The sequence below is a fragment of the Herpailurus yagouaroundi genome, unplaced genomic scaffold, assembly GCF_014898765.1.
Source record: "Herpailurus yagouaroundi ecotype Mexico unplaced genomic scaffold, PumYag 206, whole genome shotgun sequence".
Lineage (NCBI taxonomy): Eukaryota > Metazoa > Chordata > Mammalia > Carnivora > Felidae > Herpailurus > Herpailurus yagouaroundi.
In genome coordinates this window covers 2179236-2196947 of record NW_024412437.1, presented here as the reverse complement: position 1 = coordinate 2196947, position 17712 = coordinate 2179236, and the positions used below count along the sequence as shown (strand labels likewise).

General features: G+C 39.1%; 1 protein-coding gene across 1 annotated transcript in view; it reads left to right on the top strand.

Annotated features, from left to right (window-relative positions):
- BPTF (bromodomain PHD finger transcription factor) overlaps positions 1-17712 on the top strand; it is a 150931-nt gene that overhangs the window by 76487 nt on the left and 56732 nt on the right. The window contains exons 9-12 of the mRNA XM_040451995.1: positions 2119-2474; positions 2949-3080; positions 14605-14734; positions 15486-15624. Coding sequence (XP_040307929.1) covers positions 2119-2474; positions 2949-3080; positions 14605-14734; positions 15486-15624 — 757 coding nt within the window. The remainder of the gene's footprint in view (positions 1-2118; positions 2475-2948; positions 3081-14604; positions 14735-15485; positions 15625-17712) is intronic.

Here is a 17712-nt window from a genome sequence, read left to right as displayed (position 1 = left end):
TGGCATGTGAAATAATTTTATTTATCATGCCTTAAAAATAGGGATGGGAAGTTTGTAGACCTCCTTTTGAATTCTATTTGCTCTCCTTCCAAGAGTGTAGTGGGTAACCAGATTGAAAGTGGTTAGTTTCATCCTGTATTACAGTAAGTATAGTTGTGTACCCAAATTTCAGTTCATGCAGGGAAATGCTATAAATGGGTGGTATACTTTCTTTCTGTATGGCTAGTTTTATTGTATATAATTCTAAAGAGATAGAGCCTTCTTTTACACATATGGTAATGAGTACCCTGTTTGTGGGCTTTAGTAAAGAGTTCTAGATGACTTAATGCTCAGTTCTGGTTATAATAAATTTAGCTGAACCTGCAGCTAGTGGATGGGTCTCTGCTTGCCCCATGATAGTAGCAGAGTACAGTGCATAGAACAGCACAGCATCCTAGCTCTGATTATGAACAAAAAGACCGAAGCTAGGATTTAGTAATTAAAAAAAAAATTTTTTTTTAAGTAATCTCCATACTCAGTGTGGGGCTCAAACTCAAAACCTCAACTGAGCCCGCCAGGCACCCCAGCTAGGACTTAGTATTTGCCCCCCAGCTAGCCAGGGTGGCAGAATAATGCCACAATGTGTCTCCCACATTTAAGAATTATTTACAAGGTAGATATGCAAGAATATACAATATTCTTTTATAAACATTGTAGGAGTTGCTTTATTTTTTTTTTCTTTAATTTTTTTTTTTCATTTTTTTTTTTTTTTAAATTTTTTTTTTCAATGTTTATTTATTTTTGGGACAGAGAGAGACAGAGCATGAACGGGGAGGGGCAGAGAGAGAGGGAGACACAGAATCGGAAACAGGCTCCAGGCTCTGAGCCATCAGCCCAGAGCCCGACGCGGGGCTCGAACTCACGGACCGCGAGATCGTGACCTGGCTGAAGTCAGACGCTCAACCGACTGCGCCACCCAGGCGCCCCTTTTTTTTTCATTTTTGAGAGAGAGAGAGAGAGAGAGAGAGAGTCAGTCAGGGCACAAGTGGGGGAGGGGCAGAGAGAGAGGGAGACACAGAATCCAAAGAGGCTCCAGACTCCAAGCTGTCAGCACAGAGCCCGACACACAGGGTTCGAACTCATGAGCCGTGAGATCCTTGACCTGAGCTGAAGTTGGATGCTTACACAACTGAGCCATCCAGGTGCCCCTATAGGAGTTGCTTTAAAGCAGCAGTTTTCAAGCTGGTTTTTCACTCTGACCCTTAGTATGACATTTTTCTTAGCAACCCAGGACTCCTATTCAATAGTTTCCTGAAAAAGGATTTTACCTCACTGTGTGTGATGCACTCTGGTGTTTTCTCTTCTAGTCTACTCGAGTATATTATACTTTGTTTTTTATAAAGTTGAATATGATCCACTGTCGATTTCATGGTTCACTAAAGGATTGGGATCAACTGTTTGAAAACATGATTTTAAAGTATCTGTGGGCTCTTATGCTAAAGCTGGAATGATAAAAGGAGCAGAAGAAAAGATATTTTTAGGAATATATCTTTTGGGGAATAGTACATGCCATGGTTTCCTTCTTCCCTAACCTGTGTTTTTTAGGCTGGAACTAACAATTGGTGAATGATATACACATGCAGTTTTGTGTGTGTATTTGAGATGCATGAAAATAATAATGTCTGACGTATACTAGAGATTCTCTTTGTGGGAAGATCTTGGTTGTTTAATTGTAAACAGTTAGCTTTAGCTTTTAATTTCGCTTATAAATTTCAGAAGTTCACGGGGCACCTGGGAGGCTTAGTCGGTTAAGCGTCTGACTCTTGATTTGGGCTCAGGTCATGATCTCACAGTTCATGAGTTCAAGCCCCAGGTTGGGCTGTGTGCTGACAGTGTGGAGCCTGCTTGGGATTCTCTGTCTCTTCCTCTCTCTCTCTCTCTCTCTCTCTCTCTCTCTCTCTCTGCCCCTCCCCTGTTTGTAGACTCTGTGTTTCCCTCAAAATAAATAAACGTAACATTTCAAAAGTTCAGTCATAAGGTATGCCTTATTTGGAATGATAAATTACAAATTATTAAAAGACAGTTGATCAAGTTTACATATTTGATATGAATAATGAATCTCTTTATCTTCTTGGTCAGGTACTGGTAGTTAACTCTCAAGGAGAAATTTCACGGTTGAGCACCAAAAAGGAAGTGGTCATGAAAGGAAATATCAACAATTATTTTAAGTTGGGTCAAGAAGGGAAGTATCGAGTCTACCACAATCAGTACTCCACCAATTCATTTGCTCTGAATAAGCACCAGCACAGAGAAGATCATGATAAGAGAAGGCATCTTGCACATAAATTCTGTCTGACTCCAGCAGGAGAGTTCAAATGGAATGGTTCTGTCCATGGGTCCAAAGTTCTTACCATATCTACACTGAGGCTGACTATCACCCAACTGGAGAACAATATCCCTTCATCCTTTCTTCATCCAAATTGGGCTTCACACAGGTAAAGGACACTCAGGTTCATTTATTGCTGTGAATATACTAAATATTTGCGAAATGCTTATTGCAGGTGCTCACTTTAAACTTGTTACCAATAAATTGAATGCAGTCAGTTTAGGCAGCAAAACACTGAGGATATGAGGGATGTGAGTGTACTTCCAAGTTATTGAACCAGCATTAGCATTTGGAAGATTTCTGGAAAGCAAAGTCTTTATCCCTGGAGTCAAGTGAAGGCAAGACAAAGTTCCAGAACACTGTAGAACATTTAAGGAGTTGAAAGACTAACTGACCTCTGGGATTCCTTCTAGTATTCAAAATCTGTGACTCGGTGAATTAGGAACTTCCAGTAGCAGTGTATTGATACTTGCTTGGCCTAGAAACATCTGCCATATGAGGTGGAGTCATGAATCACAACTCTTGTGCTTTTAATTGAAGACCAACAAGTGAAAGAATTTTTTTTTCTTCTTCTGACATACAGGGCGAATTGGATCAAGGCAGTTCAGATGTGTAGCAAACCCAGAGAATTTGCATTGGCTTTAGCTATTTTGGAGTGTGCGGTTAAGCCTGTTGTGATGCTGCCAATATGGCGAGAATCTTTAGGACACACCAGGTAAGTGAGTTCTGAGCCTTGTACGTGGTGGGCCGCGCTCCCTTTTGGAATATTAGTTTCTTAATAATGGAAGTTCATGTATTGAAAAGGCCATTTACATGTTACGTTTAACTCTTCTTGGCCTCGTTCGTTTTCCCCTCCATGAGATCTGTAACATGAGTAAATATGTATTTTTTGCGATAAAGGACTGGATGAAGATGGAAAGAGATTAAAATGCTTTTTAAAGTAAAAAGCATTTTTATTGAAGAGAGTATTCACATTTAATATTCTAGAATGTTTCAGGTACTGTGCTAGGCATGTGATTCAGAGTTGAATGTCCAGAGATCATTCATCTCCTAAGTAGACCCAGAGCTGTGTGACTTCAGCAGATACTTAAAAAAAACAGATAAATTTTGTGGCTTGATTCTACTGTTGAGCTCTAATGGATTTAACTTTAATTAGTCTTTAAAAAGTTATTATTACAGAACTACTATGAGCTTATGGTAAAAAAATGTCAATTACTATTCAAAGTGAAAAGAATCATTTTATGCCCCTCTACAGATCCCATTCCAAAGATATAACACTGTTATTTTGTTAATATACACAGATTTTGTGTTGCTTCCCACATCTGTGTTTTATTTTATGTTACAAAGTTTTATTATTTTTCAATGGAAAGTATTTTAAGAAAAGTCGTTTACACCTGCTAAATTTTCATCTGCTAAGGATTGCTCTAAGGTTTGTGTGTGTGTGTGTGTGTGTGTGTGTGTGTGTGTGTGTGTGTTTTCCTCACATAAATCTTATGGATACTTATTTTCTTTCTTTTCTCCCTCTTATTTTGAATGTAACTGCTGCTACTCATAGAGGCTTTCACAAATGGGATGGATTTAATTCTTCCTAGGATTAAAAAAAAGAGGGTTGAGTTCAGGTGCTACAGATGGTGCTCACTGGGAGAGGAGAGCTGAATGGGTGGCATACCTTTATTTTACTTCTTTTTAAGATTTTATTGTTTTTTCACATTTTTATTGAAATTCTGGTCAGTTAATACCTTTTTTCTACTTCTTACTGATCTCTTTTATCACGATAGAACAAGGAGAGTCCAAGGCTGTTGCTCCTTCTTCCATTTACCTCGAGACATGACCAAAACAGTTCTGCCCCAACTTTCTTCTGTTCAGCGATCATCCGGAAGCTACTGGTGGTGGACTAAGCAGCCATGTCTCTGGTGACAGAGATCAGTGCTTTGCGAACTAGAGCTTAGCTAAATGTTGCTAAATAAACTCCAATACTCAAACGTAACTGAAAGTGACTAAATCCTACCTTTTATAAATTCATTTCTCAATTTTAAACATTCTAATGGAAGATGGAATTTGACTTTTTTTTTTTAAATCAAGGTTTTTTTTTTTTCTTCCTGGTTTGTCATTAGGACTAGTCTTCTAAACAGGTTACTTAAAGTTATAAAATTATATCATGAATTATATTTGTATTGGTATGACACACCTGGTCATATATATGAAGGAACTCTTTTTTTTTTTTTTTAAATGTTTATTTTTGACAGAGAGTGTGAGTGGGGGAGGGGCAGAGAGAGAGGGAGACACAGGACCTGAAGCAGGTTCCAGGTTCTGAGCTGTCAGCACAGAGCCCAACGCGAGGCTCAAACTCATGAGCTGTGAGATCATGACCTGAACTGAAGTCGGACGCTTAACCGATTGAGCCACCCAGGCGCCCCAAAAGAACTCTTTTTTAGTATGATGAAGTGAGATAAAATAGAATGCTTTGAATTAAAATAAACATTTTTTTTCCAATGTTTATTATTTTTTTGAGTGAGAGAGAGAGACAGAGTGCAAGTTGGGGAGGGACAGAGAGAGAGGGAGACACAGAATCAGAGTCAGGCTCAGAATCTGAGCTGTTAGCACAGAACCCCATGCAGAACTCGAACTCACAAACTGCGAGATCATGACCTGAGCTGAAGTCAGACACTTAACCGACTGAGCCATCCAGGTGCCCTTAGAATACTCTGAATTTTAAAAAAATTAGACACCGAGATTCAGAAAAAATAGAAATTAGTAATAGGACTTTCACTTTCCTCAGTGCTCTCCTCAAAAACTTCCAGGTGACAGACCTCTAAGATTTGGCCCTAAAGAACAGTCTAGAAAGTCAACCAGATATTTTATTCTTAAAATGGTTGCTTATTGTGATAGTCAGTAATAAAGCTTTGAGAGCCTTCTAAATATCTAACAGTTGCAGAGCATTTTAAAAATAATGATAAGTTATGATTTTTTTGAGAAAACTATAAAGTTTTTGTTGAAAAACAATACTAGAGATGAAAGCATACCTAGATGAATGGAAATATATCTCAGGTTCATGTATAGGAATACTCAGTGTCTTAATAATGTTAATTTTCCTCATGTTACTACATAAATTAATTTCGATAGCATTGATAATTATCATCGGGCTTTCTACTGAATTTGAGAAGGTGATTAAGAAATTTATATTGAGGGGCGCCTGAGTGGCTCATTCAGTTAAGCGTCCAACTCTTGATTTCGGCTCAGGTCATGATCTCAAAGTTCATGAGTTTGAGCCCTGCATCAGGCTCTGCGCTGACAGCTGTAGCGCCTGCTTGGGATTCTCTGTCTCCCTCTCTCTGTCTTCCCCTCCCCACTCATGCACTGTCTCTTCCAAAATAAATAAACTTATTATTTTTTTTTTTAAAGAAAGAAATTTATATGGACAAGGGCAGTAATAGAAAGGGTAAATTTGAAGGACAGGGTAGAAAGACTCGTCCTACCAGGTAACACAACTTACTTGGTAGTAATGCTGTGGTGTAGATACAAAGAAATAGACTCGTGATACAGAGTAAACAATCCAAAAAGAGACCAGACCATATATGGAAATATAATAGATAGAGAGTAGCATTAAAAAGGATGAATTCTTCAGTAACAAGTGTGATGAGGCAATTTGAGTTATCTACATAGAGGAAAATTGGATTTCATTTTTTGTATCCTACACATCCCATATCTTTATAGTCCCCTCCAGGCAGAGTAAATCCTAAATGGTGAAAAGCAAAGCTGCACGAAGAAAATACAAAAGATTCTCTTTATGATTTTGGAATGAAGACAGTTCCTCCTTCTCTCCTTTCTGGCTCTACTTCCCTCTCTTCTTCCTTCCATCCCTTTTTCCTTTGCCTCTTTCCTTTATTCTTTCCTTCTCCCTTTCTTCCATCCTCCCTTCCACACTTCATCCTTTTCTCTTACTCTCCATTGCTTTCTTTCCTTCCTGATTCATTCACTATGTCCCAAAATGTACCTAAGTGTGGGATTATTTCTTCCATTTATAAGCTGTTATCTGTCAGGTAAGAATAAGTGTACCTTTATGTGTCTGTGTATCTGCAGTTACAAATGACTTTTTTCACGTTTAATATTTTGATACACACATAAGATTGTAATATATAAGCAATAATGGGTCATAATGAAAGGAACACCTGTGAATTCATCAACCAATTTACAAATAAGACATTATCATTATTACATCTACTTTCTGTTCACATTAGCCTGCCTCCTTCTAGAGATAACTGTAATTTTTTTTTAAGTTTTTTATTTATGTATTCTGAGACAGAGAGAAAGAGAGACAATGCAAGTTGGGAAGGAGCAGAGAGAGGGAGAGAGCATCCCAGCAGGCTCCATGCTACCGGTGCAGAGCCCAACACGGGGCTTGAACTCCGGAAACCACGAGATCATGACCTGAGTCAAAACCGAGAGTCAGATGCTTAACCGACTGAGACACCCAGGCACCCCTAGAGATAACCATAATTTATAAGTGTTTGTTATTCCCTTTTATTATGTAGTTTTATCACATATGTATAGATCAGTGAATGGTGGATTGTTTTCTGTTGTTTGAGTTTTGTGATAATAAATCATTCTAAAAAAACTAAGCCATAGAAAGGTTAAAGGTACATTCATTTTTTTGTACTATAATCAAAAGAGGGTTAGTATTCACAGTATATTCAAGAACTTCTACAGTTCAAAAAGAAAAAAACCAAACTACTTAGTAGGAAAAAAGGCTACAGATACAAACATAATTCACAGAAGAGGAGACACAAATAGTAAAAAATATGAAAACGTATTTTACCTTCCTGGTAAGATGAGATAAATGCACATGAAAACTAGGGCCTGGGGCACCTGGGTGGCTCAGTCGGTTGGGCGTCCGACTTTGGCTCAGGTCATGATCTCGCAGTTCGTGAGTTCGAGCCCCGCGTCGAGCTCTGCGCTGACAGCTCGGAGCCTGGAGCCTGCTTCGGACTCTGTGTCTCCCTCTCCCTCTGCCCCTTCCCCGCTCATGTTCTGTCTCTCTCTGTCTCTCAAAAATGAGTAAATGTTAAAAAAAATTAAAAAAAAAAAAAAAAGAAAAGAAAACTAGGGTCTGTTCTTTCACACCCATCAGATTGTTAAAAATTTAAACAGTATTGGTAAATATGTGACATAAACAGGAAGAGAATTGATACACTGTTGATAAAAGAGCAATAGTCTACTGGTCACTGCAACCATTTTAGAGAATAATTTGGCAAAAACAAAGTTGAAAATGCAATTCTACTCCTAATTAAGTACGTCAGAGAGACCTTACATGTGTGTATGAGAAGACCTGTAGGAAGATGTTTCTGATAATATTTTGTAATGGTGAAATTTGGTAACAGTCCCTAAATGCCCATAATGAGGCACCTTCAAGTTATGATGTGGTTCTGTAATGGGCTATTATATACAGCAGTGAGGCCAGAGTAAGTGTCAACGAGACTGGCTCTCATACGTTTACAAGAGAGTGAAAACGCTTCTTTTCTTAAAAAATACATGGAGTAGGATTCAATTTATGTAAAGTTTCAAAGCGTATATGCTGATATCATGTTAAAATATTATTTGGGGATACAGAGATTTATAGTAAAACTTTAAAGAAATGCAAGAGCTATACGCTTGAAACTTAAGAAATACACTTTTATTTTATTTTTTATTTTTTTCCAATATATGAAATTTATTGTCAAATTGGTTTCCATGCAGCACCCAGTGCTCATCCCAAAAGGTGCCCTCCTCAATACCCATCACCCACCCTCCCCTCCCTCCCACCCCCCATCAACCCTCAGTTTGTTCTCAGTTTTTAAGAGTCTCTTATGCTTTGGCTCTCTCCCACTCTAACCTCTTTTTTTTTTTTTTTTTTTTTTTTTTAAAGAAATACACTTTTAAATAAGTAACAAATGGTCAAAGAAGAATCGTAATGGAAACTAGTAAACATTTTGAATTGAGAGTTTATGAGAATACTACATACATTGAAATTTGTAGGCTGCAACCAAAGAGTACCTAGGGGAAATCGATAGCCTTCAATGTGTACGTTAGAAAGGAAAAACTCCAAATTAGTTAGCTAGGCATACATCTCAAGAAGTCACCTCAAAGAAAGCAAATATTAAGAACTACTATTAAATATTTGATGAAATAGAAAATAAACATACCTTAGAGCCCATCTGATGAGATTATCGGGAAAGAAAAAACAAAGGGGAAAACACAAGTAACGAACATCTAGAATAGAAGAGAGGATATGCCAGTCAGTATTTCTGATTCTCTCTCGCTGGCACTAGGGCTTTTAAACCCTCAAAGGGTCCACTAACATAGTATTCCGGCCTCCTACATCCGTAGAAGAGGGGCTCACTGGGCTTCTAGTTGTGGGTAGAAGGATTGGAGAAGAGGGTCCAGAGAAAGAGGGAGAGAGAGAATCCCAAGCAGGCTTGGTGCTATTGGTGTGGAGCTCTATGTGGGGCTCAATCCCACGAGCTGTGAGATCATGACCTGAGCCAAAATCAAGAGTCAGATGCTTAACAGACTGAGCACCCAGGTGCCCCTCGTTTTAACTTTTCTTAAAGTATTTTTCTAAATTTTATTTATTATTTTTAAAAATTTGCATCCAAATTAGCAGATAGTGTAACAATGATTTCAGGAGTAGATTCCTTAGTGTCCATTGCCCATTTAGCCCATCCCCCCTCCCACTACCCCCCCACTACCCCTCCAGCAACCCTCAGTTTGTTCTCCATGTTTATGAGTCTCTTCTGTTTTGTCCCCTTCCCTGTTTTTATATTATTTTTGTTTCCCTTCCCTTATGTTCATCTGTTTTGTCTCTTAAAGTCCTCATATGAGTGAAGTCGTATGATTTTTGTCTTTGACTAATTTCACTTAGCATAATACCCTCCAGTTCCATCCACGTAGTTGCAAATGGCAATATTCCATTCTTTTTGACTGCTGAGTAATACTCCGTTGTATATATATACCACATCTTCTTTGTCCATTCATCCATCGATGGACATTTGGGCTCTTTCCATACTTTGGCTATTGTTGATAGTGCTGCTATAAACATGGGGGTGCCTGTGCCCCTTCGAAACAGCACACCTATATCCTGTGGATCAATGCCTAGTAGTGCAATTGCTGGGTCGTAGGGTAGTTCTATTTTTAGTTTTTTGAGGAACCTCCATACTGTTTTCCGGAGTGGCTGCACCAGCTTGAATTCCCAAGTTTTCTTAAAAGTATTAACTGATGGAGTTTGTCAAGAGAAATAAAACATACATATACATATACATATACATGTGTGTGTATATGTGTATGTATGTACATGTTGGCAGATGAAGGCATAATTATATGCAGTTGACCTAAGTAGACACTTAGAAACCCCAAGAAAATTGAAAAACTATCAGAAACAATCTGAAAACTAAATAAGATGGCTGCCATATTGAATAATACATTTTATGTGACAGTAACTATGTAGAAAAAACTGTAGGAGTTCTGAGTGAAAATAACATTGTATGAACACATTTAATTTTGCTCCCTGCTTTCCTCCATGAAAACTATGGCAAAGGGTTTTTTTTTTTTAAAGCATAAACCCATGGAGAAAAGAGGAACAATAGAGAATAAAGCACCAATAAAGCCATGGAAACAGTAATCCAGGTAGACAAATGATAACCTACCAAAGAGGACCATATCCTAAGTCAACGGGGAGAGCTGAGAATTTTCCCAAGTTTTATACCACAGAATAATCAAATGGCACAGAAGCAGGAAGTCCATAGCAGTCCACTTTGGATCCGTACCTGCTTACAGCCCTACCAGATGACCCAGAGTGTGGTGAGCCCAGTGTCTTCCAGACCTTGCTCATGCCCTCACCCTCGGATTTCACCAGAAGAGGCTCTTGGAAGCTGTGACACAGAGACAGGTTTATTTTTTCCTGGGAACCTTCTTTTAATAGTAACAGCATTGCTCTTATGCTCATGCAGCTAGTTTTATTCTTGCTACTGAGTTTTCAAAAGCCAAACTTGCTACTGTTTGGGGTATACACATGGGTGGTAAAACTATAAAGAAAAGGGGATAATAACCCTAAAGTCAAGATAATGACGGCCTGGGAGTGGGACACACTAGCTTCAGATGTATTTGGTTTATTGATAAAGTTCTCTTTCTTAATCTGGTTACATTTTATATATATTTTTTAATTGTAATGAAAAGATCCCCATAACAACAAAACTCTCAGGGTGCCTGGGTGGCTCAGGCAGTTAAGCATCTGACTTCGGCTCAGGTCATGATCTCGCGGCTTGTGGGTTCAAGCCCCGTGTCGGGCTCTGTGCTGACAGCCCAGAGCCTGGAGCCTGCTTTGGATTCTGTGTCTCCCTGTCTCTCTGCCCCTCCCTTGCTTGCGCTCTGTCTCTGTCTCTCAAAAATAAATAAACATAAAAGAAAATTAAAAAAAAAAAAAACAAACTCAAACAACTGGAATGAATTTAACAAGAAATATTTAGGATCATGTAAAGGAATCATTAAAACTTTATTAAAGATAGGAAGGAGGGGCGCCTGGGTGGCTCAGTCGGTTAAGCATCCGACTTCAGCTCAGGTCATGATCTCACAGGTCGTGAGTTCGAGCCCCGCATCGGGCTCTGTGCTGACCGCTCGGAGCCTGGAGCCTGCTTCGGATTCTGTGTCTCCCTCTCTCTCTTCCCCTCCCCTGCTCATGCTCTGTCTCTCTCTGTCTCAAAAATAAATAAAAAACATTAAAAAAAAAAAAAGAAAGAAAGGTTACTCAGTAAATGAAAGATAAAGATATATCCTATGTTTAGATGTGTATATTACATTTTCTGAAACCATGTATTATGTTAATTATATTAATCTTCTAAAATTAATATTCATTTGCATTTTGAATAAGATTTTCCCTCCTTGAGGGGCACACAGGCTTGATCAAAATGATACTAATATATCATCTAGGAAAATTAATTGCAAGAAAAGGGAAGTAGGTATGAGGAAGAAAGGAATAGATATTGGAACACTTGTTTTCAGTGTTCATTATTTTGAGAGAGAGAAGGGGAGCACATGTTGGGGAGGGGCAGAGAGGCAGGGGGAGGGAGAGAGAAAGAATTCCGAGAAGGCTCCATGCACTGTGTGAAGCTCAACTCAGAGCTTGATCTCAGGACCTGAGCCAAAATCCAGAGTCGGACGCTTAACCGATTGAGCCACTCAGGTGCCCCAATATTCGAACTTTTTTGAAGCTACAATAAAAATAAGATTTTAGGGCAGTAGAGTAGAACAAAGAAATCTAGAAATAGACCTAAACACATGTGAGCATCTAGCAATGATAGCACTGCATGTCAGAGAAGGAAGCAGGACCTAGAAAATTTCAGCCTAGCTCCCTGCCTTGGCAAAAACATTCAGATAAACGGAGATTTTTTTAAAAAACAATAACCAAAAAGCTTCAATAAGAAACCGTGGATTAATTTATGTTTTTGTTGTGATACTTTCTTTTTAAACAGATATAAAACCCAGATGCCATAGAGGAAAAAAAGTGGATATATGTATTTAAAATTCTGAGTGGAAAAATAATATTATAATCAAACTCAAAAGATGACAAACTGAGGAAAAATATTTGCACCACAAATGGAAAGTTACCTTAAGTGACAAAGATCTTTTATAAGTGAGAAGGACTAATAGTCCAGTACAGACAAGACAAAGGATTTGAACAGGCATTTTGCAGAAAAATAAATACGAAAGGCCAGTAGACATTAACAAAATGTTTACTCTCTTGCAATTAAAGAAATGTAAATCAAAACAGTGGGATATCATTTCTCATCTCTCACTTGGGCTGATCATCTAGAAGTTTGTTACTAACTTGAGTGAAGGTATGGGAAAACACGGTGGCTTTGTCATTGATGGCAGCGTGAAATGTGCAATTCTGAAGAACAATGTAGCTTTACTTGTCAGCATTTTAAGTTCAAGGACCTTTGGAGTTAGCTACCCCACCGCTGGGGAACACCGTGAGCACTCCAAGTTTACCAGGAAAGACATAAAACATTGTTCATTATGGCTTTGTTTGTAGTAGCAAAGCAGGCACGACACGACCCAGGGCACCACGTGGAGATTAGGAGTGGGATTGAAGCTTGGTCTGTACTCTCGGTCAGGCTCTCAGTTGAACCATGGAGGTACAGAAGAGACGCCTGCCACCCCGTGTGCCTCCCCGTATGGACTGGCAGCTAGAGGCTACGCACTGCCAGCCCAATGGGGCTTCTTCCTTTCTGGGGCCTCCGGGCTGCCAGCGGTAGCCCAGGTTTCTGCCCAACCAAGTAGACTTGAATTCCTTCAGAGCTCACCGTTTTTGCTGCCGAAACCTAAAGATTGGCTTGGTGGCAGTGAGAGCAATAGAATTTACTCAGGGGTAGCTAACATCACAGATTAGCTATAACACTACCTCAGTGGCCTGGCGTCCTCAGCAAAATGGAGCCTTTATATTTGGTGATGACAATGGACCTGTTTCCCATGTGAACACAAAAGCACAGGCTGAGCACCCAGCCCAGCTGTGAGCTCTCAGAGTGTCACTGCTCCCGTATCCTCCCCCCACAGTACTCTGTTCCTGGCCACTGTCAGCGAAGATAGTTCAGTTGCCATGTCAGACCTCAACTTGCAGAGAGTTTGAACGCTTAGCTCACAATAACTCTGTTGAGAAACGCTACCTGAGCCTGGGTCAGTCACTCCTTCCTCTGGCAGGCTGAGGCTGCCAGGTTATCCACTGTGCTGCGCCTACAGAGCTTGCCCCGCTCCCTGGTTCCACGAGTAGTGGCACATGGGTGGTATTTGAGTAAGTTAGTCTCCGGGGAGAACCTCCTCCCTTTCCTCTCCTTCCGTCAACTGGGAGAGAATGAAGAATGCTGTTCTAGGGTTGTGCGGCTGATAGGCATGAGCTCTCGGTATGCAGTAGCCTAGATTCTAGGGTCCTATGTTCACAGGGGCACAAAGCGTTCTTGAAAGTGGAGCTCAGTAGGGAGTTTTGGTGGGGTGATGGAGATCAAAAGGATTAAATTCCCCTCTCATATCTTATTAGCAGCTTGTCCCCCAGGTTAACAAAAGATCTCTATTTTTTTCCACAAAGTTATGCATGCAAGATTGGCTACATCTGGGTAGGGTGTAATAAAGCAGGTTTTCTACCACTAGAGGTCTCAGAGACAGGGTCCTCTCTTCATAGGTTTTGGTCAGTGTCCTTGTTTATGGGGAATATTCCCATTCACAAAAATGCAGTCTAGTTTTATTTATTTTGAGGGAGAGAGAGAGAGACACCACGTGAGTGGGGGAGGGGCAGATAGAGCATCCCCAACCAGGCTCCATGCTACGAGCACAGACCCCAGTGCAGGGCTCGAACCCACGAAACCACAAGATCATGACCTGAGCCAAAACTATGAGTCAGACGTTCAACCGACTCAGCCACCCAGGCATCCCTCCAGTCTAATCATCTTAATGTAGAGCCTCACCACAGGCTCTTATTACTTGGGTGCAGTGATATTTCCTGGGTGGTACACGTTTCCCACCCTGGAAAAAGAGTGTGGCCTGTGCCCTATTCAGTGACTGGTGGCCTCATCAATGTGGTCCTTCCTTCCTCTTACCCAAAAGCAGGAACCTTGTCAGCCCTTTTCTCTGTGGATGTAGAAAGCCTGAATTCTACATTAGTGTAAAGGCTTTAAACTCCCCAGTGCTAGATAGAATTAGAAATACTAGTTGGTAGGTTTTTGGATTTTTTGGTCTTTTTTGAGGGAAGGAAATAATGTATTCTTTAATAGGGAACTGGTTTAATTATAGTATGTCCACGCAGTGGTGTATATTATGTAATTCTTTAAGAATATCCATATCTTCTGGTATATGGAAAGATCTTCTAATGCAATTATTCATTGATTAAAAACTGTGTAGTTGTGATTGTAATATATCCCTTTTGTGTAAATATATTGGTGTATGTATATGTATTAGTAGTTTCAGGAATAAGCCATAAGTGAGTGTATTTCTTATTGGAGGGCATATGGGAAGGATGGCATGGTTTTGCCTTTTTCTGCTGTTTTCATTTTTCCTGTTACAGAATTGTTACTGATTTTTGTGAACTGGGGTTATCTGGGTTGTGGGATTATAGCTAACCATTCTTTGATTCTAACTTCCTGACTTGCAGTACTGTATTTTTATCTTTTTAATGTATGTTTCAAAGTTAAATGCAGTTCTTTGTATTCATATATTCTTAGGTTACACAGAATGACATCAATTGAAAGAGAAGAAAAGGAGAAAGTCAAGAAAAAAGAGAAAAAACAAGAAGAGGAAGAAACGATGCAACAAGCCACGTGGGTAAAATATACATTTCCAGTTAAACATCAGGTAATTTTTATTATAGTCTTTTAAAATGGTGTTAGCCATTTCTGAGGCTTGTATTCTGCAACTTTAGGTACTTAAATTTTGTTTTGCTTTTGGCACAGTCTTTTATTTAATATAGTTGGAATGAAGTAAGTCTTTCTGGCGATTTCTATAAGCAGAGGTTTGTCTCGGTAGAGTGTAGGTGGGCTATTAGACTAATTGGTTGAAATTGTTCTAAAACTGTAAAACTTGTGTTACATTTTTCATATTAGAAAGGGGTCTCGTCAGCCCTGGCACAACGCAGGTTTGAATTGCATGGGTTCACTTACAAACAGGTTGCCTCGATAAATACAGTATAGTACCTGTAAGTGTATTTTTTGTTCCTTGTGATTTTCTTAATAACATTTTCTTCTCTCTAGCTTACTCTGTTGTAAAGAATGTAGTATATAGTACACGTAACATACAAAACATGTGTTAACTGACTATGTTATTGGTAAGGCTTAGGTCAACGGTAGGTTGTTGGTAGTTAGTTTTGAGGGAGTTGCAAGTTACACGTGGATTTTTTGACTGCGTGGGGGGTCAGCAAACCCCCATGTTGTTCAGGGTTCAGCTGTCTTCAGTTTTTTCATGAATGTGTGATTCCTGTTGAAAATAAAATTGATTGGTAAACTTATTTGCCTGACTGTGGATCTTGTTTGGTAAAAATGTATAAAACCACATATGTTTTATAAGCATCCTCATTCTTGTTTAATCAGAGTGTTTTCATTCACACCAGGTTTGGAAACAAAAAGGAGAGGAATACAGAGTTACGGGATATGGTGGTTGGAGCTGGATTAGTAAAACTCATGTTTATAGGTTTGTTCCTAAATTGCCAGGCAATACTAATGTGAATTACAGAAAGTCATTAGAAGGAAGTAAGTAATTGAAGTTATTTTTCCTGTATTAATGTTTCTGATTTGTACTGTTTCTTACAAAATGAGGTTTACTGACCATATTTTAGATGAAAGTTTTCTCTGAAATTTTTAACAGAACATGGCAAAACTACCAGTGTAGTTGGTATAAATTCTAAAATATTTTAAACCTTTATAAAATATTTAAACCTTTATTCTCAGGATTGTGATACTTAGGGTTTCAGTTAAAGAAAGAGGCTAGAATAGGACTTGTTAAAAAAAAAAAAAAAGAAAAAAGGTCTCAGCCACCTAGTTGTTCTTCTGAAATCTTAAATTCAGTATTACTTGACTTCCTAAGGAGCTACATATCTGGTAACCTCAGCATTGTGGCACATAACAAAACCAAATAGCAAGTAGTGGAGAATTCAGTAACACTTCCACATAAACGAGGTATTAACTCAATTTGTGCTACTCGCTAACAATTTTATTAGTATTTAGAATCACAGAACTCTAGAGGGGAACTACCCTACTAAGAGACTATATGTATCTATATCTATAGACTATACATATCTATGTTTATAGATATATATATAGATTATATATATCTATGCTTATAGATATATATATAGATTATATATATCTATGCTTATAGATATATAATTTTTTTGGGGCACCTGGGTGGCGCAGTCGGTTAAGCGTCTGACTTCAGCCAGGTCACGATCTCGCGGTCCGTGAGTTCGAGCCCCGCGTCAGGCTCTGGGCTGATGGCTCAGAGCCTGGAGCCTGTTTTGGATTCTGTGTCTCCCTCTCTCTCTGCCCCTCCCCCGTTCATGCTCTGTCTCTCTCTGTCCCAAAAATAAATAAACGTTGAAAAAAAAAATTTAAAAATAAAAAAAGATATATAATTTTTTTAATGTTTTATGTATTTTTGAGAGAGAGATCACAAGTGGAGGAAGGGCAGAGAGAGACGGGGGGACAGAGGATCCAAAGCAGGCTCCGCACTGACAGCAGAGAGCCCAATGCAGGGCTCAAACTCATAAACCATGAGATCATCACCTGAAGTCAGACGCTCAACCGAAGGAGCCACCCAGGCGCCCCAAGAGACTATATGTTTTGAAACTCACAGCACACGAGCAGATTATTTCACGGAGATACTAAGTGACGTACAGTTCACACAGGGATAGAATCCTGACTGGCATCCGTGTCTCCTGGCTTCCATTGTCCTTTTTGCACACTACATTGCAAGATCTCCTTTGTAATCTGAGCAATTTTCAAAAGTAGTTCTGCTTGCTATGCAGTGTAATTTGCTAGTCTTTGGTGCAATGTGTTCTTTCCTAAAAAGCCTAGGTGGTAGTAGGTACTTGGCAAATATTAAATTCTATTATGATCTGATCATATCCAAGCAAAATGTACATTTTGATAAATTCTGAAAGATGGTTACAATTTTTTTATTGCCATTTTGTTGCTCCAGCCGCCCATGTAGCACTTAGAATTATAGAGAGCTCTGTGTTTACTTATGTCTGACCTGGTCTGTCTGTGTAGTGAAATCCAGATTATCAATAAGCAAAATATTTAGGCTTTTGCAGATTTATCTTGAATCCAGTTTCCTTAGCATATGGTTTCTATTGTGCAAATGGCGGGCCTTTATCCATTCAGGTACCAGGTTGGTCTTCTAGCATCTTCGGAGCCTTTCCTCTCAGGTGGTAGCACATTGTTGGTTTAGCTTAACTACAGAATAGGAATTACGGCGAAGGCATTAGTAACCACCAATTTATAATCTCAGAACTATTAGTCCCTATCATAATGGCTAATCTAGTCTGATCATATGATAGAGGCACAGATGTGTTAGAAAGAACAGAGAGAAACACAGTTCAGGGAACACTTGACAGCATCAGAAGACTGTAGAGTGTTTGACTTGCTTGACTGCTGTGTCCCTTATCTCTAACCTCCATTCTAACTCAGACTGTATACCTTTGATTTGCACATTAATTTATAAGTGTCAATATAGGTATTAATGTGCAAGGGTTAATAATGGATATGAATTAATCGTTTTTTAAAATTTATTTTTATATTTTTATATTTGTTTATTTTTGAGAGAGCACGTGTGTGCAA